General features: G+C 41.3%; 1 protein-coding gene across 1 annotated transcript in view; it reads left to right on the forward strand.

The window, feature by feature from the left end:
- Positions 1-1,150: 1,150 nt before the first annotated feature.
- itchb (itchy E3 ubiquitin protein ligase b) overlaps positions 1,151-24,824 on the forward strand; it is a 31,487-nt gene continuing 7,813 nt past the window's right edge. The window contains exons 1-16 of the mRNA XM_021316085.2: positions 1,151-1,309; positions 9,043-9,135; positions 11,055-11,196; positions 13,916-14,040; positions 15,467-15,601; positions 15,753-15,801; positions 15,900-16,072; positions 18,522-18,750; positions 19,227-19,322; positions 20,294-20,468; positions 20,655-20,724; positions 21,420-21,504; positions 21,638-21,766; positions 23,112-23,184; positions 24,359-24,430; positions 24,630-24,718. Of these exons, the coding sequence (XP_021171760.2) occupies positions 9,066-9,135; positions 11,055-11,196; positions 13,916-14,040; positions 15,467-15,601; positions 15,753-15,801; positions 15,900-16,072; positions 18,522-18,750; positions 19,227-19,322; positions 20,294-20,468; positions 20,655-20,724; positions 21,420-21,504; positions 21,638-21,766; positions 23,112-23,184; positions 24,359-24,430; positions 24,630-24,718 (1,712 nt within the window). The 5' untranslated portion in view covers positions 1,151-1,309; positions 9,043-9,065. The remainder of the gene's footprint in view (positions 1,310-9,042; positions 9,136-11,054; positions 11,197-13,915; positions 14,041-15,466; positions 15,602-15,752; positions 15,802-15,899; positions 16,073-18,521; positions 18,751-19,226; positions 19,323-20,293; positions 20,469-20,654; positions 20,725-21,419; positions 21,505-21,637; positions 21,767-23,111; positions 23,185-24,358; positions 24,431-24,629; positions 24,719-24,824) is intronic.

Below are 24,824 nucleotides of genomic sequence, written 5' to 3' on the forward strand. Positions count from 1 at the left end.
ACTATGAAGAGAGAAAAATAAAACAGAGAACAAAAAGTAAAAAATTTAAATAACAACAAACAATGCAAATTGGAGAACAGTAGGAGAACTCAACAGAGTAAGAAAAATAGTCCCTGATGTCCTCCGGTAGCCTAAGCCTATAGCAGCATAACTATAGAGGTAGCTCAGGGTAACATGAGCCACTCTAACTATAAGCTTTGTCAAAAAGGAAAGTTTTAAGCCTAGTCTTAAAAGTAGACAGGGTGTCTGCCTCAAGGACCAAAATTGGGAGTTGGTCCCACAGGAGAGGAGCCTGATAACTAAAGGATCTGCCTCCCATTCTACTTTTAGAGACTCTAGGAACCACCAGCAGACCTGCAGTCTGAGAGAGAAGTGCTTAGGAACATATGGGGTAATCAGAGCTCTGATATATGATGGAGCTTGATTGGCTTTGTATGTGAGAAGGAGAGTTTTAAACGATATTCTTGATTTAACAGGAAGCCAATGAAGGGAAGCTAAAATGGGAGAAATATGATCCCTCTTGTTGATTTTCATCAGAACTCTTTGAACTGCATTTTGTGAACTTCCTGATAGTAAGGAATTACAATAGTCCAGCCTTGAAGTAATAAATGCATGGACTAGTTTTTCAGCATCACTCCTGAACAAAATATTTCTAATTTTGGCTATTTTACAGAGGTGAAAAAAAAGGAAACACTGGAAACCTGTTTAATATGGGATTTAAAAGACGTATTGGTCAAAAATAAAACAAAAGCTTTTACTTTATTACCAGAGGCCAATTTAATGGCATCATGATTAAGTGATTTACTTGATTTACTTTTTTTTTGAGGATTCTGGTCCAAAGATTACAATGTCTGTCTTGATTTTTATTCCTATTATTTTACCATTGTACGAGCATTTTAGGACCCCTAGCTAGTCCTTATTGCTCAAAATACAAAACAAAAAATAAAATAAAGCTATGCCCTATGGGGTTTAGGGATGGTAACAGGTTCTAAATAGAAGTAGGGAAAGGACGAGTCAACTAGGAGTCGCAAACATCACTGGACTGACCGTAAACGCATCAGCATGTTTACTGGTCGCTCATTGGTCCAACCAGTCTGCAATGTGATCCAATCGCAGAGCGAAGGGGGGGCTGAGCAGCATGCGCCCCACCTTGTTTCGATCACGTGACGCGAGCTTTGGAAGATGGTGGAAGTTTCTTCTTCCTCTGAGTGAGACACCCCAACAGAAACCCAAACATCCCGACGGACCGGGGCTGGGAGGCCGTTCCAGCGTCGCAGAACACCCTCTACAAGCCTCCATTCGGACCTCGGTGAGAATGAATCGGCTGTTTCTCTTAGCGCGGCGGCTTGTTGTAGAGACGCCGTACTTTGGTGCTTCCACCCTGCCGTAACGAGACAGGCCAGCAGGCTCTCGGCTAGCCTGCTGAGAGGGCATCAGGTTGTCAGACCCGGACACCAGCTGACGTACAACGCGGCGACCCCGGCGGCCCCGGTAGACTCCGCTGCCCGCCGTGACAGCTCCCCCCTGGCCTCTGTGCGAGCAGGCACCGCTCTGCCCGGTGCTACATTAGTTAGCAACCCCCCCAGTCCGAGCAAATTATGTAATGTTGGTCATGTTTATCAGGACATATACGGCTGCTGGAGCCTCGGTTAGCTGTTCGGAGCAAAGAAGGAGAGAGGTGCTATTCCCTTCCTGATCTGAAATCGGAAACCTTCCACTAGTCGAGTGTTGTTTTTTTTAACTTTTATACGCAAGGACAAATAAAGCCTTTGTGTTCGCGTACACTCGCTGTCAGTGCCATCTTTTTCAGATATAAGGAAAGTCTCGACCACACCTGTCGCTGCGTCATTTCTTTCACTTCGTAGCGTGTATACACCTGGTTCAGCGGCCAAATGCCAGGGAAAGGGATTCCTCATGTTCCAACTTTTTGTTTCCTACTTTTTACTTTACACCCACAACCCGAATGTTCAGTTTTGCTTTACAAATAAAATTCTGATAAGTGCGGCGTGCGTTTGTAGTCAGATTTTCGCAGTTGCACCAGCTTTGCGCACGTAGAGACTGACATTTTTAGCCATTCACCTTTTGCGGAGAACCTTGAGTTGGATGGAGAGCATCTGTGAGCAGCGGTGTGGATCCGTTTCCACAGACTCTTAAATGGGTTTTGGTCTGGACTTTGACTGGGCCATTCGAACGCTTCCTGTTCTAAACCGTTCCGTCTCATCGTCTCAGAGTTGTCGTTTAGCCCTGTTCATTTCCCCATCCACACTGTCCAGCTTCCTGTCCCAGCTGAAGAATAGCAGAGCACTCGCTTGGCTAGCTGCACACAGGACTTATGATTAATATTATTTTTCAATAACGGTTTTCTTATTGCCATTCTCCCATTTGAGCTGAGTTTGAATTTATTGTTTGAGTTTTTTATTTTTTTTTATCTAAAAATAGATCATTAAGCAACAGCATAAAATGGCCAAGGCTGCACTTAAAATACATGTTTAGAGTTTTTGGATAATTATCGATATTGATCCTTATGATTTCTATTTTATCGCTGTTCTGTTGTTTTTTTTCCATATCGTCCAGCCCCACATCAGAGTAAAGACCTGTGAAAGCAAATGCACGCTACACTTTTCATATTTCAATCGGCTTAAAATATCCGAGAAGGCCGTGATTCATGTTCCTATCACTCCACCATCCTGCGCTTTATTTAAAAATCCCAGTAAAACACATAGGAAGTGTCTGGTGATGATAACATGCAGGTGATTTTTCCTTTTGGAGCATCATTACAGATGAACCTGTTTGTCCCCGTCTGACACAGATCGCCTAAAATATAAGCTTTTCCTGATATTTGGTGCAAATAGTCTCTCCCCCTGAGCTGACTGGGTGAATAACGGGTTATCAGTGAAACAATGTGACTAAAATATCATGTTGGACAGGATTACTTTAGTAGATAAAATTCCTGACTCATAAGGAAACTAGAATGCCGAGCTCGCCAGGTCGCTAAAAGAGGATTTATTTGATATTTCTTAATGTTGGTTGTGGTTTCATTTCTGTGGTTTAAAAAAAAAAAAAGGCTAGTCAAGTGGTCCTTGATGTGATGCTTGTGTCTTTTCGCAGACTGAGTTAGTGTGAGCAGGCAGGAGCTGTTCTGCTCCGGCTGTGGGTGTACAGGTGCCTGCAGAGACGGCAGCGAGGTACCAGGGATTCTCTCTGCAGCTCTCACCCACCATGCGCTTCAATTTATTTATGTTCGTCCTCTGCTCTGCTGTTTGCCAACCAGACAGAGAGGCAGCGAGGAAGCTCCTGGTGGTGCCTGTGTAAAATGTAGCTACAGCTTAGGGGTGGGCAATAACTCAATATCAACCTATGTCACAATATAACTTTAGTCAATAAAGGTGATATGACATTTCCTACATTTTATTATACATCACAGTCTATGATTACAGCATTTGTCACTGACTGATGTTCTGGGTTTTATGTATTTTTATGTGTTTTATGTTTTTAAAGTAAAGGTTTCTAAAATGTTGGAGGGGTTTTATAAACATGGCAAAATATCTGTCATACGTTTTTTACAGGCAGCTGTTGTGGGCTTTCCTGGCAGTCTTTCTGAGGCTTTTATTTTGTTTATATCGATATCGTTATTATGTTGCATCGACTGAAATTAAGAAGCATATTGTGATGTTTTGGCAGTGACGTCCAGCCCCACTACAGCTGGAGGCATTTGGTAATTTTGAAGTAACAGGACTTTTTTTGGCTTACTTTCTTTATGATTGACCATTCTGAAGTTATTAATTATCATCTAACTAGTCTTGTTCCTGTTAAGGGCATTTTTTCCCCTCTGAGAATCATTGTAATTGGATGCTATTACAAAAACCATCTGCCGGTTGTTTTTTTAGGCTCTGTTTATAGATAATACATTTTTTGAGTTTAAGTCTGTATGCTTAGGTGATTTAATAAAAAAAGTTTTTATTTTATTTTAATCTATATTCTACAAGATTTTTATTTTTTATTTTATTTTAAAGCAATAGTTTAATGCTAGTCCCGTAATTGTTGCCCCAAACTTGTATACAGTGACTTAAATATGAAAGAAAAACTGAACAATATAAAATAAATAAATGCAACACACTTTGAGCTATATTCAAAACTAGATGCTTTTGCTTACTTTTTGTTTTACAAAGTCTTTAAAGAGTCCAGTTAAGTTGATGATCTAAAATGTGTGCTAAAAACATAACTTCATACACCCTGAAACTCGAAACATCACCATGTACCTTTTTGCGGTTCTCCATTTCACCTCAAAACGATCTGTTATCACCGGAGTGCTTCTTGTACCGGCCCGTTACGCTGAAAGTTGTCAAAATTACACCTAAAGTAGACCGTGAGCGTACCGGTGCTACGTGCTAAGCTAACAGTATGACACGGATGTTTGAGAGCAACATAAAGCTCAGGTTCATCAGCAAAGTTGTAAAACGCCCAGACGGCAAACCTGTAAGCTAGCGCTAGCTGTCATTAGCGTCACAGACAGCCCAATAACAGGTTCTGCCTCGGTCTGGGCCCTCCGAGCAGCACCACACAACGCTCCCCTGTGTGAATGCAGACTGAAACAGTGAAACAACATACAACCATGTGTTTAGTCTTTGTTGTCTATAAGTTAATGTTTCAATACATTTTAAGTGGTACAGGAGCAGGATAGTTTTCACAATGCTAGCGAGCCCTTATGTGGCCATAGACGGTAATGTTTACTCCTTGTTTTTTTACTGGTCAAAATGAATTACCATTTAAATTTGATTTATAAGTCCCACCTGAATATAAGTCGCATGATCGACCAAAGTATGAAAAAAAGTGACTTATAGTCCAAAATATGGTAGATGGAAATAAACCTCGATTGTTAATAGTATCCCAGTTTTACTTATTGGACCGATACAAATATGTTAAAAAAACATTGTTTATAAAAAAATGTTAATGCCGATATATCATAGTTCCCTAATTTATAGTATTGATTGCGTTTCTTAGAATCTAAAACTGACTCCACTTCTTGTTGTGCACTAGAGAAAATGACGGAAGCAACGACACAGGTCTATGATTATCAAAACGAGGGTTCTCTCCAAAAATAGAGCGAAATGACTTTGCCACATAAATCTGTTTTTGTTTTTTTCTGCACACAGACCGTGTGATTTAGGAGTAGGAATAGCTGCTGCTTTCCTGTTTCAAGTCAAAGCAATTAGATCATGACTGTAAAAAAAACAAAACAATCCTGCCGTTTTTTTACGCAGGGTTATCCTACAGCGAAAGCCTCCCACTCTCCCGTGTTTAGTTGCGGGCCGGATGGTTTTGCTTTCACTCGGCTGCTAACCACGCTCCCCGTCAGCCGGCCTAATGACATGGTTGCTGCTGAAACCAGGAGAGCGCCGTAAACAGCAATCGACTCGGCCAACCCTAAGTAGCAGGAGCTCCAGAGGCAGGACTGTGCGAAATGCCGAGCTGACGTGCAATTAGGACCGTCGTGACGTAGTTGTTTTTGATCTCGGCGTGAGTCAGTGGAACGTGGAGCGGTGCAAACATGTCGGGCCTTTTTGGACCTGTTCTCCGGTTCAGGACTTGTCAAAGCAATAAAAGCATTTAAAAGCAGGCGGACGGTGCTCTTTCATACATGCAGGCCACAGGTATCATGGCTAAGAGTTTAAAACAGGCCGGCACGTCAGCGTTGGCTGCAGAAGTTATTGAAAACATCAGAGGAGAGGTCCTTTAGCTGTTCCCCTGATCGTTTCAGGACGCAGCCTTGGATCCCGTCTGGTTGAGCAGCCTTTTTGACGGTCGATGCTAGAGAGAAGCCTCTTTGTCCTATCTGTCGTGTTTTGTAGCAGCTGGTTGCAGGACATGGGAGCAATTGGAACAGTCCTTTTAAGGTGCGGTAAATGAAGTTGTTTAGGAAAGGGGGGGGGGGGAAATCCAGTTCAGACACGTCATTGTGAAGTTTAATATTCAACAAACACCCTATCGGGCTGAGCAAAGTTGGCCTCCTTCTGGAGCTTCAATGTCAGCTGTTGCAATGAATTATTGACTGAGATCAAAGCCACAGTCGGAGTGAAAGTTTAGCCAGGAGCTCCTCGGCTATCCCCAGCTCTGCCCTGTGCATTCCTGACGAGCTGGAGCAGGGAACATGCATAATTCAGAGACTCTGAGGTAATAAACCAGATTCAAGGACAGATTGCAGGATCTGGTTCCTGTGCATGCCTGTCCTGATTCCATTGGGTTCGTTCTTTATTAACAAACCCGTTAAAGTTGCAGTTTTTTTTCTGCTCTGGGAGTTGCATCATTCATGATACGGTCAACCAAACACTTGTCATATCATGTGTCACAGTTGAGAAGATGCTATTGAAGGACTTGAGCTGTTTCTTGACTTCTAATATTGTTTTAATGTGATATTTCTCAGAATCTTTATGTAAAAAATGGCTGCCTGCTATGGGCCACATGGCAAACACTGTGTTATGCTGCTGACCACTTTGAGAGCTACAGAGCACATGGATATCAGAACGTTAAATTAAAGTATTTCTGATTATCTATATTTAATAAAGATTCACTAAAACATCGGCCAGAGATCACAACTGGCCAATGTTCCTAGATCGGCCCGGATCAGTGGGTCAAATACAGGAAACTTCTTTACTATTTTCCCTGGTAGATTAAATGCATTAAAATGTAGTATTTTTAGTCCATATCTGCATTAACCATCTGTATGTGCTTTAAATTATTATTTTTTTTTTGAGTTTGATAAAGCAACAGGTAAATGCTGGGTAGCCTGGCCAGCCAGACACAAGTCAGTCTGGTAAGGCTCCATACACCGACCTAAAACAGACCAGACCAATCACAGCGCGGTAGGCGCTACTTGTGTCACTCTGTGCCAGAGTTACCCATAATGCAACAGTGCTTCTCTGTAAACAAAACAGTCAAGATCCCTTCGGAGATCTGTGTTGCTTGGTGCCTTGGAAAATTAAGACCGTGCATGTGATTACACCATGTATACTCAGATTTTTTTAAACAAAAACGTCAAAAATTGTTCACTGGAGAGTTTGCTCGATAACACGACATGTTTCGCAGACCACAAATTACAAAAACAGCGTGTTGCTTGGCTAGCTCTCTGATTGGTTGTAACCTGTTGACGCTGACCCCGTTAATCCCGCCTTTGAAATCGGGCTCTGTCAGCTCCTTACCAGACTGATAAACAGCGTATCAGTCTGGCCAGGCAAAATTTTGTGGACATGTGCTTTTTCAGGGAAATCTTTTAATTTAACTACTACAATAGGTCACAGTTGGTCAGACCTAAGGGTTAAAGGACAATCTGTACCAGGCAGGAAATGCCGGCATTTCTACAGTTAGACATCTTTATATAACATTTTCTTTTTCAACTTGGATACCAATAGTTTGTGACGTTTCAGACTAAGTTGCTCTAAAACACAGTTTATGAGTTTGACCCTTAAAGAGGGTGTCGGTTGGCCTTTGCCCTTTTGTTTGCCCTGTTGTCATCTCCCACGCTGGTAAAACCTCTGCACAATTCACCCCAGGGCCTGATGGGAAACCCTTAAAACCTTTGGACTTTAAAATTTACCCTTTGTGTTTCTAGTTTTTACTTTTGTTTTGCACGAGGTAAATATCTCTTAATATCGTTAGAGATGAAATATTCTGGGAGGAATAACAATAATGCTCAATATTGTAATGCTGTTGTAATACCCAAACTTCTGTCTCCACACATACGGCGCATGCATTTAGGAGGAGAATTGTTTATTTCCTGTAACTGAGCGTGCGGCGCAGGCAGCACCACAGCTGCGTAGATCTGGGTCAGTCCTATTTAGACTGACTTTTTGCTGCGGCTTGCCTGTGAGGATGTGAAAATGAACATTAAAACATGCTTCAAAAGGTCATTCAGAGACGTTTAAAAAGGGGATTGCAATAAACCTCTTAACGCTGATGGGACATATTGGAGAAGTGGTGGGTGTAAGAAAAAGGAGTCTTGACATTTAGGTTATTGGCACAGGCTCGACATTTACTGTGTTTAATGTCAAAGACTTTCATGTTATGTGTAAACCGCATTAAATCCAAGGGATCTTGTCTCAGCATTGCAACAAGCGCAACTATAGCAAACTAGTTATGGTCATTGCAGCCCTGGTTAGGTTTTTAGGTCCTTGTTTTGCAGTTTTATTAGTTTTTTTATCCAACTTTCCAAGTCTAGAACGAAGCTGCCTGCCACGGGTCGTTTTGTAGCGACCACGCATCAGTTTTTACCCGCCTCGTAGACATTTTGTGCCTGATTTGACGACTGTTGATGTAAAATGTTTCCTATTATCTTCTCATAGTCTGTTGACAATATGATTGTCTAGCCCAGGGGCCAGCAACCTTTACACTCTAAAGAGCATTTGCCTACGTCCTGATTTAAACTGTCGACCGCAAATGTTTATGTTCGACATTTTTTGGAAAAGTGAGGAGAGCTTAAGTTTTCAGATTAAATAAGAGTTGACGGGCCCAAACGGGGATCAGAACCACAGTTGATGGAGCTCCAGAAGTTTTTAAGTGGTTTTGTCTGATGAAATGAAATTATTTATTTATTTATTTATTTTTTTTTTCATAAAAAGGTAAATACTCTGCAAGGCTGCACAGATACAAGCTGCTGATTGTCCTTCCTATTACAGCTTTATGGAAGGGATAATTCATACAGTCATCACCCACAAGTGAGCCTTAACCGAGAATTGTCTACCCTCAGAAAATTATCAGCCCATAGACAGTAACCGCCACAATACCTCAACCAGTAAAAGACTGTATAGAGGAGCAGATAAGATGATGGAAAATTATATGCTTTCCAAGTTATCTGTAGCTGAAAAATTATGTTTTTTTTCTATTTCTGATCATATTTCATGATAAATGTGTAAATGCAACTAAAATGCAATGGTCAGATGTAAAATGGAAAGTAGTGGTGCAAAACGTGAGTTGGCAAAGGGATGAATTGATGTAAAGTTGTAGGAAACTGCTCGGTTTCCCCCTAACGATTTGTTTTCTGCTCCTCAGCCCCCCCTCCCCAGCCCTATGTCATGGCCAGTGGAGTCACCAAGTCAAGCACCTCCAACGGACACCCCCTGAAGGCACAGCTGCAGATCACTGGTAACTTTTAACTTTCTGTTTTTGTGGTATTTGGCACAGCAAGATAAACAGAACTATTTAGTTAATACAGTTTCAGGATTTATGCCACAGTGGGCCCAAGGGTCAGAGACGCATGAAGCTGCAGCAAGGCTTTAGTGTGACTGTTCCTCACAGATAGCGAGGCTGAGCCGCCCACTCACTCTGGACCAAAGCTGTTTCACAGGAGATGTGTCTCAGGGAGTCAATAAAGCCCACTTGTTGTTTGCCGAAGGACGGCGGACTCCACTACTTCTACATGTCTATATGGTGGAAGAAGGTGTTTGAGTAAAGCCGCCTCCACACTTGTTGGTACTGGTGTATGAAAAGCGTTGTGCAGGACGACGTTTGGTCCCAGTTCAGTTATTTTTGTCACAGTTCCCCTTTTTACTGTCGAATTCCTGTTCTGACTTCTGATTTATAGACAGATTTGAAGGAGAAGCAATTTCTTAGCCGTATACCGATTTAATTTTTAAAGATCAACACCGATCTTTTTTTTTTTTAAATGTTCACTTGTGTTTTCTACTTTGAAGAGTGGCTAATTGCAACGGACCTCTTTGTCATGTTATAATTGCAGCACAAATGTTATGGCTTACTAATTAAAAGATATCTCTCTTCCCCGGATGACTGAGTGTGTTTAGATCAGAGGCAGGACTTTTCACTGTCGGGGTTACAATAAAAGGAGAGGCCAGTAAGCAGGAAATGTGGTTGAATTAGACTTTACATTGGCTTTAAGCCTAACAGTCTGTGTTAAACTTGTTGGAAAACCTGCCTCAGACAATGCAAACAAATGAAAATCAGGGATGCTGCGCTCATGTTTTATGCTGCTGATTCCAGCACTGATGACAGGGATTGGCTGTAAATTTTAGAAGTGCTGCTGGCTGAATGATCTGGAACAAAAGGAACTATAAAATCACCTTAATTTAGACATAAAAACATGTTTTATATCGCTGCATAATTTATTGGTTTCAGTCTTATAATCTGTTTCTTTTTTCCGTAGTTTGAGTTTTTCATATTATTAGTCAAAGGTTACTAGCTTAGTTTAGAGTTTGTTGACTAAAGTAATTTAGGTATTGCGTTAATATGTTTTTGTATTTTTTGAAAGAAGTGGCGTTTATTCTATAGGTGAGTGGTTCTTGCTGTTTGAGGAGACCAGAGCGTGAATTCACTCCGTCCATCATAAAAACACACACAGCGCCAGGCAGGGAGCTCGGACAGAACCACGTCTGTGAAACATTTCCGCTTCGGACCCGTAGAGGTCCAAGCGCAGTCGGCCGAACGCGGGGTCTTTCCCATCTGAGAAGAGCTGCTCATCTAACCCGATGAATGCAGAGATTTTTCAGGTCATTTGCCTCGATGTGATACCCTTCTGGCCGCCACGCTCTCACGTAGAGTGTTGGCTGCGTTTACTACCGTCTGACATCCCCGGGTCTCTACTTTTCGTTCTCTACTGTGAGCCTCACAAACCTCACCATACTCTGCCCTGGGCTTGCTCTTTAAATGTCCTATTAAATTTGTTTAGTTGAAGCATTTTGACGTGCAACCCCGGCGAGGTATCGTTCCGTTGCACGTGTTGCCGGACCCGAACCTTACACAGCTCTCACAGACAGTAAGTGGCACTCGACGGACGTGTTGGTTTAGGGCCTCGGGGCCTCTGCAGGCCACGAAGCATGAGGTACAGGTGAGACATCGGTCGGCATATACCGCTCACGTACTTTTTCACGCAAATATAGTGTATGGCGATAGCTCTCATAAGTTAGTTTTCCTCTTTTACGTTGTGCCCTTTTTCACATTGCTGTTTCCTTCTAGCAGAATGATGGTCGATCCTGGTTGTTTTTTAGTTTTCTTTCGTTCTCGTTCCTGCCTGTTACTGTCTGCTCTAAAGCCTCTTCTATCTGTTTCAGTGCTATCAGCAAAACTGCGAGAAAACAAGAAGAACTGGTTTGGCCCCAGTCCTTATGTGGAAGTGACAGTCGAAGGCCATTCCAAGAAGACGGAGAAATGCAACAACACGCACAGCCCCAAATGGAAGCAGCCACTCACTGTGTAAGGCAGAATCACTGAAGATTGGCGTGACATTGGATCACAGCTATTACCACAATCATGTTTTACTGACTTATACGGAGAGATTTTTTTTTTTTTTCTCAATACAAGTGGATTATTCACTGGATACGCTCAGCTTCGGTAGACCGTGCAGCATGCCTTACGCGTTACTCACCTCAAGGTCGTGAATCTGACCAATCTGGTGTTTCAGGGAGCTGAAAACCAGTCTGTCATTACTGCAAACATGTATTAAACTCTTACCAACTTTGACTTCAGCACCAGTTTTCTGCGTGTTAGTTTTCAAAACTGGGCTATGAGCTCAGAGAGGTTTATGGAAATCTTAGTGCTGGGTTTAGAAGTTGTGCCTTTGATGGTAATATTGCCTTTCTGATGGCTTTATTTTGAAAAACATAGTAGCACTTTGCTCATCCGTTCCTCATAAATTAACCTTGCAAAAGCAGATTGCATTAAAAAAATCCTAAAGTCCTCAGAGGATTTGCTGTCTAAAGCTGTTAAATTGCCCACAATTTGAATAAGTTTTGTAAAAACGTTCAAATACGGCTGTGGCAGAAAGTGTCGGTGACTGAGGAGCTTTAAATAGTTGTATTAGCAAACAAAAATACCTTTTGTTTTACCTGTGGTTCTACAGGGTTTCTCAAGACTTTGACGGCTTTATTCTTTCTTAGTTTCCTTTTTTATGTCTTTTTTCCTTTTTAGCTTTGCTTAGCGGCGGTATAAACATACGGGAATGCTTTTACGCACTTTATCCTAAAGAGGGTGACTCGATACATAGGGTTTGTTCAGGTTCTTATAAAGTACGAAAAACATTCAACGAAACAAACTCCGTTTCAGTATTTCCAGATTTTCCTGAACAGCTCGTTTAAATTTGTTCACTCTACCCTCAACAATTTTAATTGTTTTTGTTGTTGTGACAGAACAGCAAGGCCCTGGCATTTACGTTTCTTTGCCTGCGAGCCTTCCCGCGCTCTTTAAAGCTTTAGTTTGTGGATTAACGTCCAAATGTTCTTGAGTTGAATTTTGCGTACAGGTATGTACTTAAAAAAAAAAAAATCTGAATTTATGTACCGTATGTATTGAAGGGGCAACCGTGGCACAGTGGGTGGTCATCTTAAAATCTAAAGGTTGTGGGTTCGATTCCAGCTTTCCCTCGTCACATGCTGACGTGCCCCTGGGAATGGCACTTATGGCACAATTACCTACCAATCTGCTTATCAGTGTATGGATGGGAGTGTGAAGTGCTGCAAATGGTCGGTATGACTACAAAAGTCAATTTACCTTTTATATTTAAATCTTATTGCTCTTAAAAAGGTCTGAAAAAGACTGAAATTCAACTTGGTGAGATTAGCTAAACACTGTGTAATGTCCTTCATGTCTGTCCATCCTTTCTCACTTAGCTCCTTTCTCTTCCTTGTGTCATTAACTCACAGAAAGGAGAACTTTTCTTTCTTCTTTCCGTCCTTGTGTCCTACCTCCCTTCTTCCTGCCTTTCCTTCCTTGCTTATAGTTTCCTACCCTCATTGCTCTCTTGTAATCCTCCTAGTATCCTTCCTCTCTTCCTTCCTTGTGTGCTTTTTTTGTTTTGTTGCTCCCTCCCTTGTGTATTCCATCTCTCCCTTCCTTATTTCCCTGTTTGTCTGGTACATTCATGCAAATTGCAAAGTTTTTTTTTCATCGCTCTGTGAATCGACTGCCGCTTCTCTTTTTTTCTTTTTAACTTAAACATCTCATTATCTGAATCTGAATATGCCGTGTTACCTGTTAATAACTGCACCGTATGTTGGCCATTCTGATAAGTATTTTTCCTCTGTTGTACAGCTTAACCTTAAATGTAGTTTTTTTGTTCTTTTGCATTTCCGAGGGTCTTCTCTATGTTTGTGATTTGTGTCTGTGTTATGTCTCACCAAAATGTCATTATGGCTGCATAATGACAATAAAGATTCTTGATTCCTTGTATCCTCCCTCCCATAATTACATCCTGCCCACTGTTGTAGTACATGCCATAAATTCATAGTGAACTTCATTCTTTAATGTTTTAAAATGAACCTAAAGAACCAAGAATGGGATTTAAACATTAAAATATGAGTCGAAAGCTTGTGTTACAGGTTTTTTTGCATATCCATCTGATAGATTTAAACAGCAGAGCAGAATGGCAAACAGGTCTCAGTTTATTTGTTACAATTTAACCTTGTTTCTAATCTTAATGAAAGAGTTATTCTGTGGTTTCCTTTAGAGCCCTGACACCATTATGTGACATTTATTTACTAAGGGGGGTAATTGAATCCATAAATTCACACGTTTTTTTCCCGGTGCTAGTAAAACAGCTGCTGTGGTGTTGGTTATAGACACCCTCCGTCCTTGAATGACCATTAGTCAGAGGAACAAAACAGTGGAAACAAAATCGTGTTTAAATATACAGCAAATGCAGAAGGCTGAAACTTAATTTCAGCTAAATAGTCACCTGTAATGTATTCTAACTGTGGCTTGCTGTGTCAATGTTATCTTGTAATAATATTATTATGGATATATTTGAGTAGACTAAGGCTTTTCCAAATATCATTGATCCCACAAAATGTATATTTCTAAAAAAAGAAAATGAAGTAAGGCCCATGAGGGCCTTCACGTTTCAGACTGTCAAAAGCAGAGGTGTGGCTTCTGTATTTCTGTGCACCTCTGGATTTATTAAAACCCTTTGTCTCAACAGGATCGCGACTCCATTCAGCAAACTAGTGTTTCGTGTATGGAGCCACCAGACCTTGAAGTCAGACGTGCTCTTAGGCATGGCCGTGGTGGACATCAGCGAAACTCTCAAGTCCAACGACATGAAAAGTGAGTAGCTGGACTGCGAGCAACTGAAACGTCAGCATCACAGTTATGTGAATATCAAACCATCACATCACTTATGGCTGCCAGTTGTTGTTGAGAGGAGTGCCAGGCTTGTTTGTAAGGAGATTTAAACAAAAAGACTGGTGCCTTTCACAAATAAGTCAAATAAATTCACAGTGTCTTGCAAAATACTTGAGCTAGAGGTTTGCCTTTCAGCAGGACACCGCCCTCCTCATTTAGCCACAGCTGCAGTGGTAAAGGGACTGAACATCCTTACTTGATGTTCGCACATCATTTCCACCCCAAGTGACTGAGCTTAAGCTATTTTGCAAAGAAGAGTGGGCAAAAAAGATTCAAAGCTGGTAAAAACATACTACAAAAAGATCTGAAGCTGTTTGGGCTGTGAACGGCGGTTCCATAAGGAGCTGACCCATGGATCAGAATACAGATGCAGGTCAGGATTTTCACATTTTTGTAAAAAATTTCTAATATTGAGTCGTTTTTTTCACACTTATGGTCTACTTGGTGTTGGTCCATGAAAGAAATCCTATTTAAATACATCAGTTTTTGAGTTGTTGCATGACAAAATGTGTCAATGCACCAAATACAGGTGTTTTCCTGCTAAGACCTGCTAGGTTTTTGGAGCTTTGGGGTTTGCATGAATGGAAAACGTTTGGACTCGGCTCACAGCTGGAGTAGTATGTGTAACCGAGCTGTATATTGCATAAGGAATGTGAAAGAGTTGTGCCAGCTCTTGTGAAATAGTGAATTTTTTTTGGGCTGTGTTCTTGGTCCTGAAGCTAGAGCCTTTGCCTGTGCTTGTTGCAACTGCCTCACTTCCTGTCAAGTAGAGTTGTTTGGCAGTCGGTTAGCTGGAGGAGTTTGAACTAAACCAGAAGTGGGAACACATGCAATAAAATGGCTTAGATCAAACTGAAGGCTTACAGATGTGAGGCTTTTGCTGCTTTCCACGTTGCTTTTTCCGTTATTAATCTCTGGGTTGATTTGCTTTGGGTTGTTGCTCATTGAGACGTCTGCCTGGTCGTTGCATCACTACACCCATTCCAGCAGTGCTAGTGAAGTGGAACTAGGGATACAAATTATACGCTGACTGATGTTCCATGTTGAAGCAAAAGACTTGTCAAAATAGTGTTTTAGTCCAGATGACGCGTCAATCTGAGCTTCTTTGTGTACTTTACAAATGAGCTCCTGATTGTACTTGCAATAATAACGTTCAGCCTGAGCTGGAGCAGCTCAGTAATCAGTGACTTCCTCATCCTCTCATTTATTCGGGTAATTGCTTGTAATTCACTGGAATGGCTCATCTGAGCCAACTAGAGGCTAGTGTGCAGTTATCTCTAAGTCGTCCAGGTAGAATGAAGATTCTTGTGTCTTTTGCTTATCCCTGTTGACCATGTTGTGTTTGTAGTTTCTGATGTGGAGGAGACGCTGCAGCTGTACGCCGACAGAGAGCAGTCCGACGTGGTGGGAGACCTTTGTGTCTGTCTGGACGGCATGACGGTGGACCCTGAAATGTTCGCCTCTGCAGAAGCCGACCATTACAGTGAGTAACAGAGGAGTTTGCATTTATAACCGGCCGGTCTTTTCATTTGTCCGATAATGGAGTCGTCGGTCGAACCTCCTAAAATTAAAGTACTTGGATTTGTTTTGGCCTCTTCATAGTAACAGGGTTTATTTTATTTATTTATTTTTAGGTGCATCTAATGGAGAATCATCTCAGCATAATGGGAATCATTCAATAAGGTAGAATTCATATTTTCAGTAACGGTCCGTTAGTGTCAGATTTCCTAGATTTCTCTTGTCCGACACTGGTTCTCTACCGTTTGTGTTTTCCTGAACAGGTCAAGCCGAGACAACTCCCCAGCCGTGGACAGCACTGACTCCAGATCCTCTCCCGCCACCCGGAGGACGGCGAACAGCAAAGGGTCTCCATCAATGGGAGGAAAGCCCATCCGACCACCGAGACCTTCCAGGCCTCCTCCCCCAACTCCCCGCAGACCAACTTCTTCACCAGGTGAGACACGAGACCACTGTAGTTCCACTGCGATCAATTAACCAGGTCATGATGTGCGTTTACGTGCACCAGGCTTTTTTCAGAATAAAAGCACTCTGACATTCACAGAGTAGTCACATTTCCCGTTACTAATATCACAGAATAAGAAGTTGTAGTTCCATGGTGAAAAAAACAAAAGTGTGTTCATTCTGTCTTCTGAGCGGCTTTAATGGACCAGCACCAGCTTCTAAGAACAGTAGAGACGTTGCAGCTCTCCCTAATTAAGCTACAGGCTGAGCAACACATGCTGGAGGCTGCCTGCTTTACAGAACGAGACATGCGCAGTCAGTGAAGTTTGCCCCAATCCGAATGGCGTGATCAGATGTCCAGATTACGGATGGGCATAAACCACCCATCTCACTGGGAATACAGCTCTGATTGAGCTCAGCCCAATCCCAATATTCTGATCGCTGCTTTTAGGTAACAATATTCTGATCGCTGCGTAAGGTAACAAAGTAAAAATACTTTGTTACCTTACGTAAGTAGACATTTTGGTTATTTATACTCTTTTTACTTCTACTCCTTACATTTAAATGCAATTGGCCCAATGTTTGGATGTTGTCTGGTAGCCAAAAAAAAGAACATACCCATAATGCACCTGACTTATGCACTCTCCAACTGACTTATTGTGTAGCGTCCCATGATCAGTTCCGTTTTTATTTTATCATTTATTGCACCAGTCTATGATCATTTCTTGGCAAGCTGCAGGTGATGGTTAAATTGAGGCAGTGTTCACTCTATATTATCAATGGGTCAAAATAGGAAAATTAAAAATGAGAACAAATAAAAGCTTAAAATAACATTATTTTGATCGTAATCTAAAAATGTTGAGTTGTTTTAGAAGCATTCAGACCAAAAGTTGCAAATATATTACACCAAACATGGATGCAATCCTTTTGCAGGTTATCCCTACCTCCTCAGTGCTTCCTAAACCAGCCGGGTTGTTGTGTGTCGCCCTCAACTCATTATCTGCATCAGCGACATCCTGCTGTTTTGCTTCCTACTGTTTCACGTCACACTCGTTCTGTAATCCAAGCTGAGCTTTTGTCTTCACACGCTTTACAGCTGTGTGACGACCTCCTGAGCCGATTTAAGGAGGAAATGGTGGGGTGTGAACTGTGTGACCCTTTCAGGTGATCGTGTACAGAACGCATTTAGACGACGCTGTGAAAGTATGATCTGAAAAGGGCTTTTAAATATAAAAAAGGCCTTTCTTTGGTAGCTTGCATTAGACACGTTTTAAAAGAACAAAGTTCAACTGTTTGTCTTTCCACTCAATATAACCTCCTATCGATGTCAAACATTTACCATGAGGGTAACCTGGGAGTTGGGCCAAAGCGCAGCAGTGCTTTTTATCAGCTTAAACCATACCTACCCTCTGAAACATGAAACGTACACCATCACGCATAAAATTATGACCCTGACAGGTCTGGAGCTGGGCGACCCCACACACAACAAACTGTGATGCACTGAGATATCATTTAGGAACAGCGTGGACTTCCTCAGCAACGTAAATTATCGTAGCTGATCCACTGGATTGGACCAAACCAACCCGCATTCGCTGTTTTGTTTACCTGTTTGTGTGAAAATACTGATCAGTCTCCCGGACTTTTTGGCCGTTGTAAATAAAGCTACGTTCACACTGCAGGTCTTAATGCTCAATTCTGATTTTTTTGTGAAATCGGATTTTGTTGCGTGGTCGTTCACATTTCCAAATATATGCAACTTGTATGTGATCTCCTGTGTGACCTGAATGCGTTCAACCTAAGTGTCCCGCATGCGCAGTAGAGGACGCGATGACGTCACACGTAGCAAGCGTCCTCATTGTTTGCGGAAGTAAACATGGATTATAATGCTGGCGTGCATTTTGCAGTCTTTAATTTATTTTCTAACCGGAGCTTTCCCTCCATTGAATGCTCTTTTCATTGTAGTCCGCTATGGATGTCTTCTTTCTTCCCGTTTATGCATAGCAGAACGCAGAATAGTGACGTTTGTCGAGTATCAGTGACCTACAGGTCAGATAAATGCGACCGATACGTATTGAAAAGATCAGATACGTATTGGATTCAGGACCACATATCCAAGTGGCCTGGGTGCATTTGAAAAAATCCGATCTTTTTTAGACTGTCATAAAAAGATCAGATACAGGTCACATATGGGCAAAAAAAATCAGAATTGGGTCACTTCAGGCTGTAGTGTGAACGTAGCCTAAGATCCTCTGTGCATCGATAACAGAGCCACGTGCGCCCCCCCCCCCCCCGTAGCCCACATACATGATGGTTCAGTGTTATTTATGTCACCTCTCTGTGGTCCTAATGTTACACCTGTTGAAAGAAAAGATGTTTAGCAGCAGGTTGTCTTTACGTGATGTATGATGACAGCGACTCCCCTTGTCTGAATTTTCCCTCAGCACCTTCCAGCAACGGCTCCGCGCCCACAGAGGTCAGCGAGGGCCCGCCGGCGGCTGATGCACCGGCACGGACCTCGGGACCCTCATCTGCGCCGGACTCGAGTCCGTCGACGTCCTCGAGCAGGACCTCCGCACCCGGAACGGCATCCACCAGGCAGCCCACCGGCAACGCAACACCTTCTCTCCCTCCCAGAGTACCATCCGTCAACCCTGCACCACTACCCCCTGGGTTGGCTCTCTTTTTTTTTTTTTTTTATCCTCTCTGCAGAGCCGAGCGTTATTAAGTCTCACCCTGAAGGCTTGAAAAGCTTCATCAGCAGAAAATACAGGAAGAGAGAAGCTAATGTGTCACAGTGTTAGGAAGTGGTGTCAGGGTTTTTCACCCAAACAAGAACAATAATGGTAACTGGCTTGGGAAATGTAGCCATTTATTGTAAATTCCTTTAGGATCTACATTATTCATTTCTGACGCCATATTCAAGCATTAAAGGCTTTCACCAGGATGTTGTAGCACAGGAGAACCGTGTACTGACGTGCAACATCGACGGGTTACTTCTTTGCTTAAAGAAAAAAAAAAAACACGTTTGCCTAAGGAACAACTTTCAGCTGCAGTTTGTTACACATTAGAATCGAATATATGCCTTTTTTAAATGTACATTAGGTTGTACATTAGGTTTTTCCTAAAGCTGTGGTTGTGTTACCTAGATGGGAGCAGAGGGTGGATCAGAACGGCCGGCTGTATTATGTGGATCACGTTGAAAAGAGAACGACGTGGGAACGTCCTGAACCACTGCCTGCTGGGTAAAGCTTCTTCTCCTCATGATTATTGATAAAGCTTTCATTATGGGTAGAGCAATATTAAAGAACCCCTTGCAATCTTTTCAGTCTTAAACTTTAATGTGGGATCTCTGCAGAGTCGGCTTGCATAGGTTCAGTTGAAGTGAGATGTTCCTCTTTATTTATTGGGTTTGGGATTTTTGTGCAGACTACCCATTGTGTAAAACATGCTGGATCAGCAACCGTCTCTCTGAGACTAGACATCCGTTTTAGTCCATATGACTAATTGTTGGAAGTTTTCCAATTTCACTGTAATTGGAAGCGTGATTCAGGATTAAACTTGTGTAACGGCAGGTTTGACAGGGATTCAAAGAGCACCACGGTGCAAAAAGGGAACTAAAAGTAAGTATCATTTTCTTGAAATGAGTATTTGTCCTTGATTTCAGCCGGTAGATGAGATGATCTGCCAATGGAATTAGTATTTTACCCCTAAACTAAGATAATTAGATATACAGCACTTGAAATAAGATGATGGAGATGAGTTGTTGCTATTTTAAGTGTAAAAATCTTATTCCATTGGCAGATCATGTTATTTACCTGCTCAGTTCAAGGGCAAATACTCATTCTACCGATTTTACTTACTTTTAGTTCCCTTTCTGCAGTGCATAGCTACAAATCTGTCGCCAGCTGTCCTAAAGATGTGGAAAAAGCCTCGAAACAACCTTTTTTCTTTTTTTCTTTTTTTTTTTTTAGTACATTCAGTTGAAAAAAAATTCAAAGCAAAGAAATAATTATTCTTAATAAACTCACTGGTGGTGCATTCAACCTATTAATGGTACACAAGTTGAAGGTTGTACATGTTTCTGCCTAGGGTTCAAAATCTGCTTTCAGGTTTGATTTTAGGTCTAAATTGGTTAAAAGTGTTTAGAGCTTTTACCTGTCTTCCTCGTTGCAGTGTTTCATAAATGAATGTTTTCCCTGTTGTGTGTTTAAAGCTGGGAGCGCCGCGTTGACCAGATGGGCCGCGTCTACTTTGTTGACCACATCACGCGAACCACCACATGGCAGCGGCCCACTATGGAGACAGTGCGTAACTATGAGCAGTGGCAGCACCAGCAGAGCCAGCTGCAGGGCGCCATGCAGCAGTTCAACCAGAGGTTTATATATGGGGTAAGACGGCCTGCCTAACATCTGATGCAGAGCGGCAATATGGCAGGATCTGGAGGAATGTTTTGATCCAGTGCTTAACATTTAAGTCAAACTAAACCCTGTTAAACAGTTGTATTTCATTAGAAATTTCAGTCTAGTAGTAAATTTCAGTTTTTGTTTTATTTTTTTCAATTTACATCTTTGTAGATCCAAGACCAGGCGTCAGCTGCTCAGAATAAGGAGTTTGATCCTCTCGGCTCGCTGCCTCACGGATGGGGTAAGTTAGTGTTGGTGTTTTATTTTTATATTAGTGCACAGGCCTGCGCTGGATTAGGCATCAGAACATTGACCTGTCATAACAGGTGGTAATGTGTAATTCAGTATACAGCCCAGTTCCTTTTAGGCATGGCCAGGCAAGATAGGTTTTATTTGCATAGCGTCGTTCATACACAGGGTAGTTCAACGTGCTTCACAGGAAAACGAAAGAAAAGAGATTAAAAGGCCCTGTCATTATATGGGGAATGTGGTCAGCACCACCTTTCATTAACTTTGGTACTTACCTTACCTATACTGTTGTCAATTTGGTTATTTTATTTTGTCCAGATATTTATTTTAATCAAATTCTTTCCTGTGTTTTGGTTGCTTGTTTCTTCCAACTCTTTAACTCAACAGGATCCTTTCTGCATTCATTTATTTCTATAAAGTACAGAGATATACATGTAAAAACTTGGATTATACAGAAATATGTTAATTTACAGAGAAATATAGCTTAAATAGCTGAACACTTTGTCATTTTTACAGTCTATATCTAAATTAGTGTATTTTATTAATGGATGTTTATTAAATGTTTCGTTTTTTGATTAACATTACATTTTAAACAGCTGTATTTGTGTTTAGTTTAAGCTGCAGAAGTGCATGAATGCATGCAAATGTGGATAGAGATAACCAGCCTGGCTTATTCTGTCTGTCCAGAAAAGAGGACGGACGCCAATGGAAGAGTTTACTTTGTACACCACCCAACACGCTCCACCCAGTGGGAGGACCCTCGAACCCAGGGGTGAGTGTGTGTGAATCCAGCCCTGACCACCATCCACCGGGGTCCTCATATAACTCAAGTGTTTTCTGTGCCCTGCTTTTTTTGTTTTGCTTTCCTCAAAACATCTTTAAAACTTCCCAATTCTTATTTTTAGGTTACTGAACGAGAAGCCGCTCCCAGAAGGCTGGGAGATGAGATTCACCGTGGAGGGCATTCCTTATTTTGTTGACCACAACAGGAGAACCACCACCTACATCGACCCTCGCTCAGGAAAATCCTCACTGTATGTTAACCCCCCCCCCCATTAAAAAAAACAACTAGAAAGGAATTATTAGTAATAATTAGTAGAGAAATACTGTACTACCAACATTGCCTCAGAGGTCAAAACTGGTTCAGTGTATCTGAATTCACACTTTATTAGTTTAATCCTCCCTCGAAAATAAAACTGTGGATTGGATGATTTAATAAACGATGAATTCTGAAATATTGGCAGGAAAAACTGAAATAAACACCAAATAAACCCATTTCCTTAAAGCAAGTATAGTTGCTTTACATATCACTTAATTTTGATGATACATTTTAGCCTATGTTAAGCTTGTGAAGTAATGCTTTACTTTAAGCAATGAATAGTTTGTTTTGTTTCCACCTCCTTCCAGGATTTAGATTGGATCTGGCTCTGGCTAAATCTTAACAGACTCAGATGTTTTTAGAGCATGTCATGTTTTATTCTGAAAGGACTTCTAAGGTCTCTGATGCAGTGAAATTATAAGTGCATGATAGGATTTTACAGTATTTATAGTGATATTTGATAAAAAAAAAAATAATGTTAAAAAGTATTTAAATAGCCAGTGCAGTTTTTTTTATTTTCTTTCTTTAGGGATTTTTTGCGGCTCTAGTGGCTCGCTTTTTCTGAAAGTAGGCTGACAGGAAGGAGAGGGGAAGAGACATGTGGCAAAGGACCGCGGGTCGGATTCGAACCCGGGTCGACCGCGTCGAGGACTAAGGCCTCCGTATATGGGTCGCGCCACAAGTGCGCCCATAGCCGGTGCAGTTTTAATGGGAATGGATTTTGTGGCTGACTTGTCACCTTACTGCACTCAAAGCTGGCCAAACACAAATAATGTTCACAAACCCTCAGAAATCAACAAGGAAAGATTATTGAATTTTTCAGGACACCAGGTGCATTCACTAGTGCAGTTTTATGACTAAGAAAAACATAAACTAAATTTCTTTTTATTTTATGTTTACGTAAATTCATAAGAACTATGAACTGTGTAATTGTCCATCTCTACTCCAGTGTTTGTTTGCCTTTTTTTTTCTTCCCGTCGCACTCGTGAGCCGGATCTGGGCATCATTATCACTGCTGTGCGTTTCCCGCGGTGGCCAAACAGGTTTGGTAAAGGAACAGGAAGATTACATGAGCTGACAAGAACTGTTCTCCTCCTGACCCAGAAATCCCCTTTTCAGTGACTTCTGTAAAGCAATTTTCTACACCGGAAATAAAAATCAGTTTTTAACGCTGCCGTATAAGCAGCAAGCCTTTTCTGATAAGTTAACAGATTTTTGTTGTTTTCTTTTATACACACTCACATGTAACATAATTTCTCTGTATTTATTATATTCCACAGTGAAAATGGACCCCAGATCACTTATGTTCGAGACTTCAAAGCCAAAGTTCAGTACTTCAGATTCTGGTGCCAGGTAAGAGTCGGACTGACACGTTTAAGGAATTTTACTGTTATTTACTGTAAACATACAGGAGAGTACAGCTGTGTGGAATATTACCAGTTATAGGTGATAGCTTTATCATCTAAATAACTGCAGTATTAACCCTGGAGATGATAAGATTTCATTCTACTGAAAAAGTTAGAAAATAAACCTGTAAATAAGATGCAGTCTGAGTGCAGCTTTCACCTCTATTTAACCCTGGTTACAACACCATCATACGATCCATGAACAGAATCTTCCTGATTGGTTCCTCGAATTCACAGCTGGACATTAGGGTTTAGGAGGCTTAAAAGGCTGGAAAAGCATGAAAAATGCTTTAAACATTTTCCACGTTTGGATAAATATGAGGATAAATAAAAGCTGAGTTAAGCAGACTTAAATAAGAGGCAACCGGACTTTTGCTCAGTTCTTTCTAAAAACATTTTGACAACTATCCAGGAGTCTTTGTCAATTGCTGTTACGATGACCGGGATAACAGAATTTGCATGGGCAAAAACCATGTAGGGAAAGAATGTCCTCAATTCATACCAGAATTTATTTAAAAAAAGAAATTTTACATTTTATAGTTGGGGGAAACTGTTCAGTTTTTGTCACACTTGTTGATGGTTTGATTTTTGTATTAATTTCAGAGAGCCCACAGCTGATGCACATTCAATGACAGTAAAGAAACCCCAGATCACTAACTGTCTCCAACATTCTGCTTTTAATGTAGGATAATTCATAGTTTTTCAGAATTAGTGGAACATGTGGATAATAAAACCAATAAGATTTACAATTCAGTCTCCAGAACGTTCAAAATGAGTAAAGACATTTTTAGTCAGGGTGAAGGAAATACGTACAAACAGAAAAGTCCTTTGAAATTCATGGAGGTTCAAGGAATGGTTTTTCATGACGTTTAATTTAGTGTTATAAGTTTTAGAAAATATGTTTGTCTGAAGCTACCGCTAAGTGGGTCAACCTTACCCAGGCTGTAGTTTGAGCTTAAGAGGGCCTACGCCTTTCACGCATTCAGCCACTCTGTCAGCAGATTCTCTATACATTCCCTGAATCACATGCAGCAGGTGTAACATTATTATTAATATTATTGTATTGCCTCTTGGTGTTATATCACAGCTTAAGATGTATTTTCTTTTTTAATTTTTCCCAGCAACTGGCATTGCCTCAGCACGTTAAGATCACAGTAACAAGGAAAACCCTCTTTGAGGACTCTTTCCAGCAGGTATGGAAATGACCGCAGTCTGAAGTGTTTTAACATATGGTAGTGGATTTACCACTGCTACCACAGTCACTGTTACTATTTTGCAGCAATAACATATAATCACTATAACTGCCCTCAGACATTTGTCAGAGAACAAAAGAAATTGTAATTTTCCAAGAAGTTATTCCTTACCATAAGTCTGCCCTGGTGTCCGTTTTAGATCATGAGCATCAATCCTCAGGATCTAAGAAGAAGGCTGTGGATCATCTTCCCAGGAGAGGAAGGCCTTGACTACGGAGGCGTTGCCAGGTAAGTCAGAATCCATTCAGAACTTCACCGTCGCCTCAACCCCTCCTTTTATTTCGTTTATCTTTGGAGGACATCTTGGGCTAAAGTCCTCTGTTAACAGTCTCAG

The sequence above is a fragment of the Fundulus heteroclitus genome, chromosome 1, assembly GCF_011125445.2.
Source record: "Fundulus heteroclitus isolate FHET01 chromosome 1, MU-UCD_Fhet_4.1, whole genome shotgun sequence".
Taxonomy (NCBI): domain Eukaryota; kingdom Metazoa; phylum Chordata; class Actinopteri; order Cyprinodontiformes; family Fundulidae; genus Fundulus; species Fundulus heteroclitus.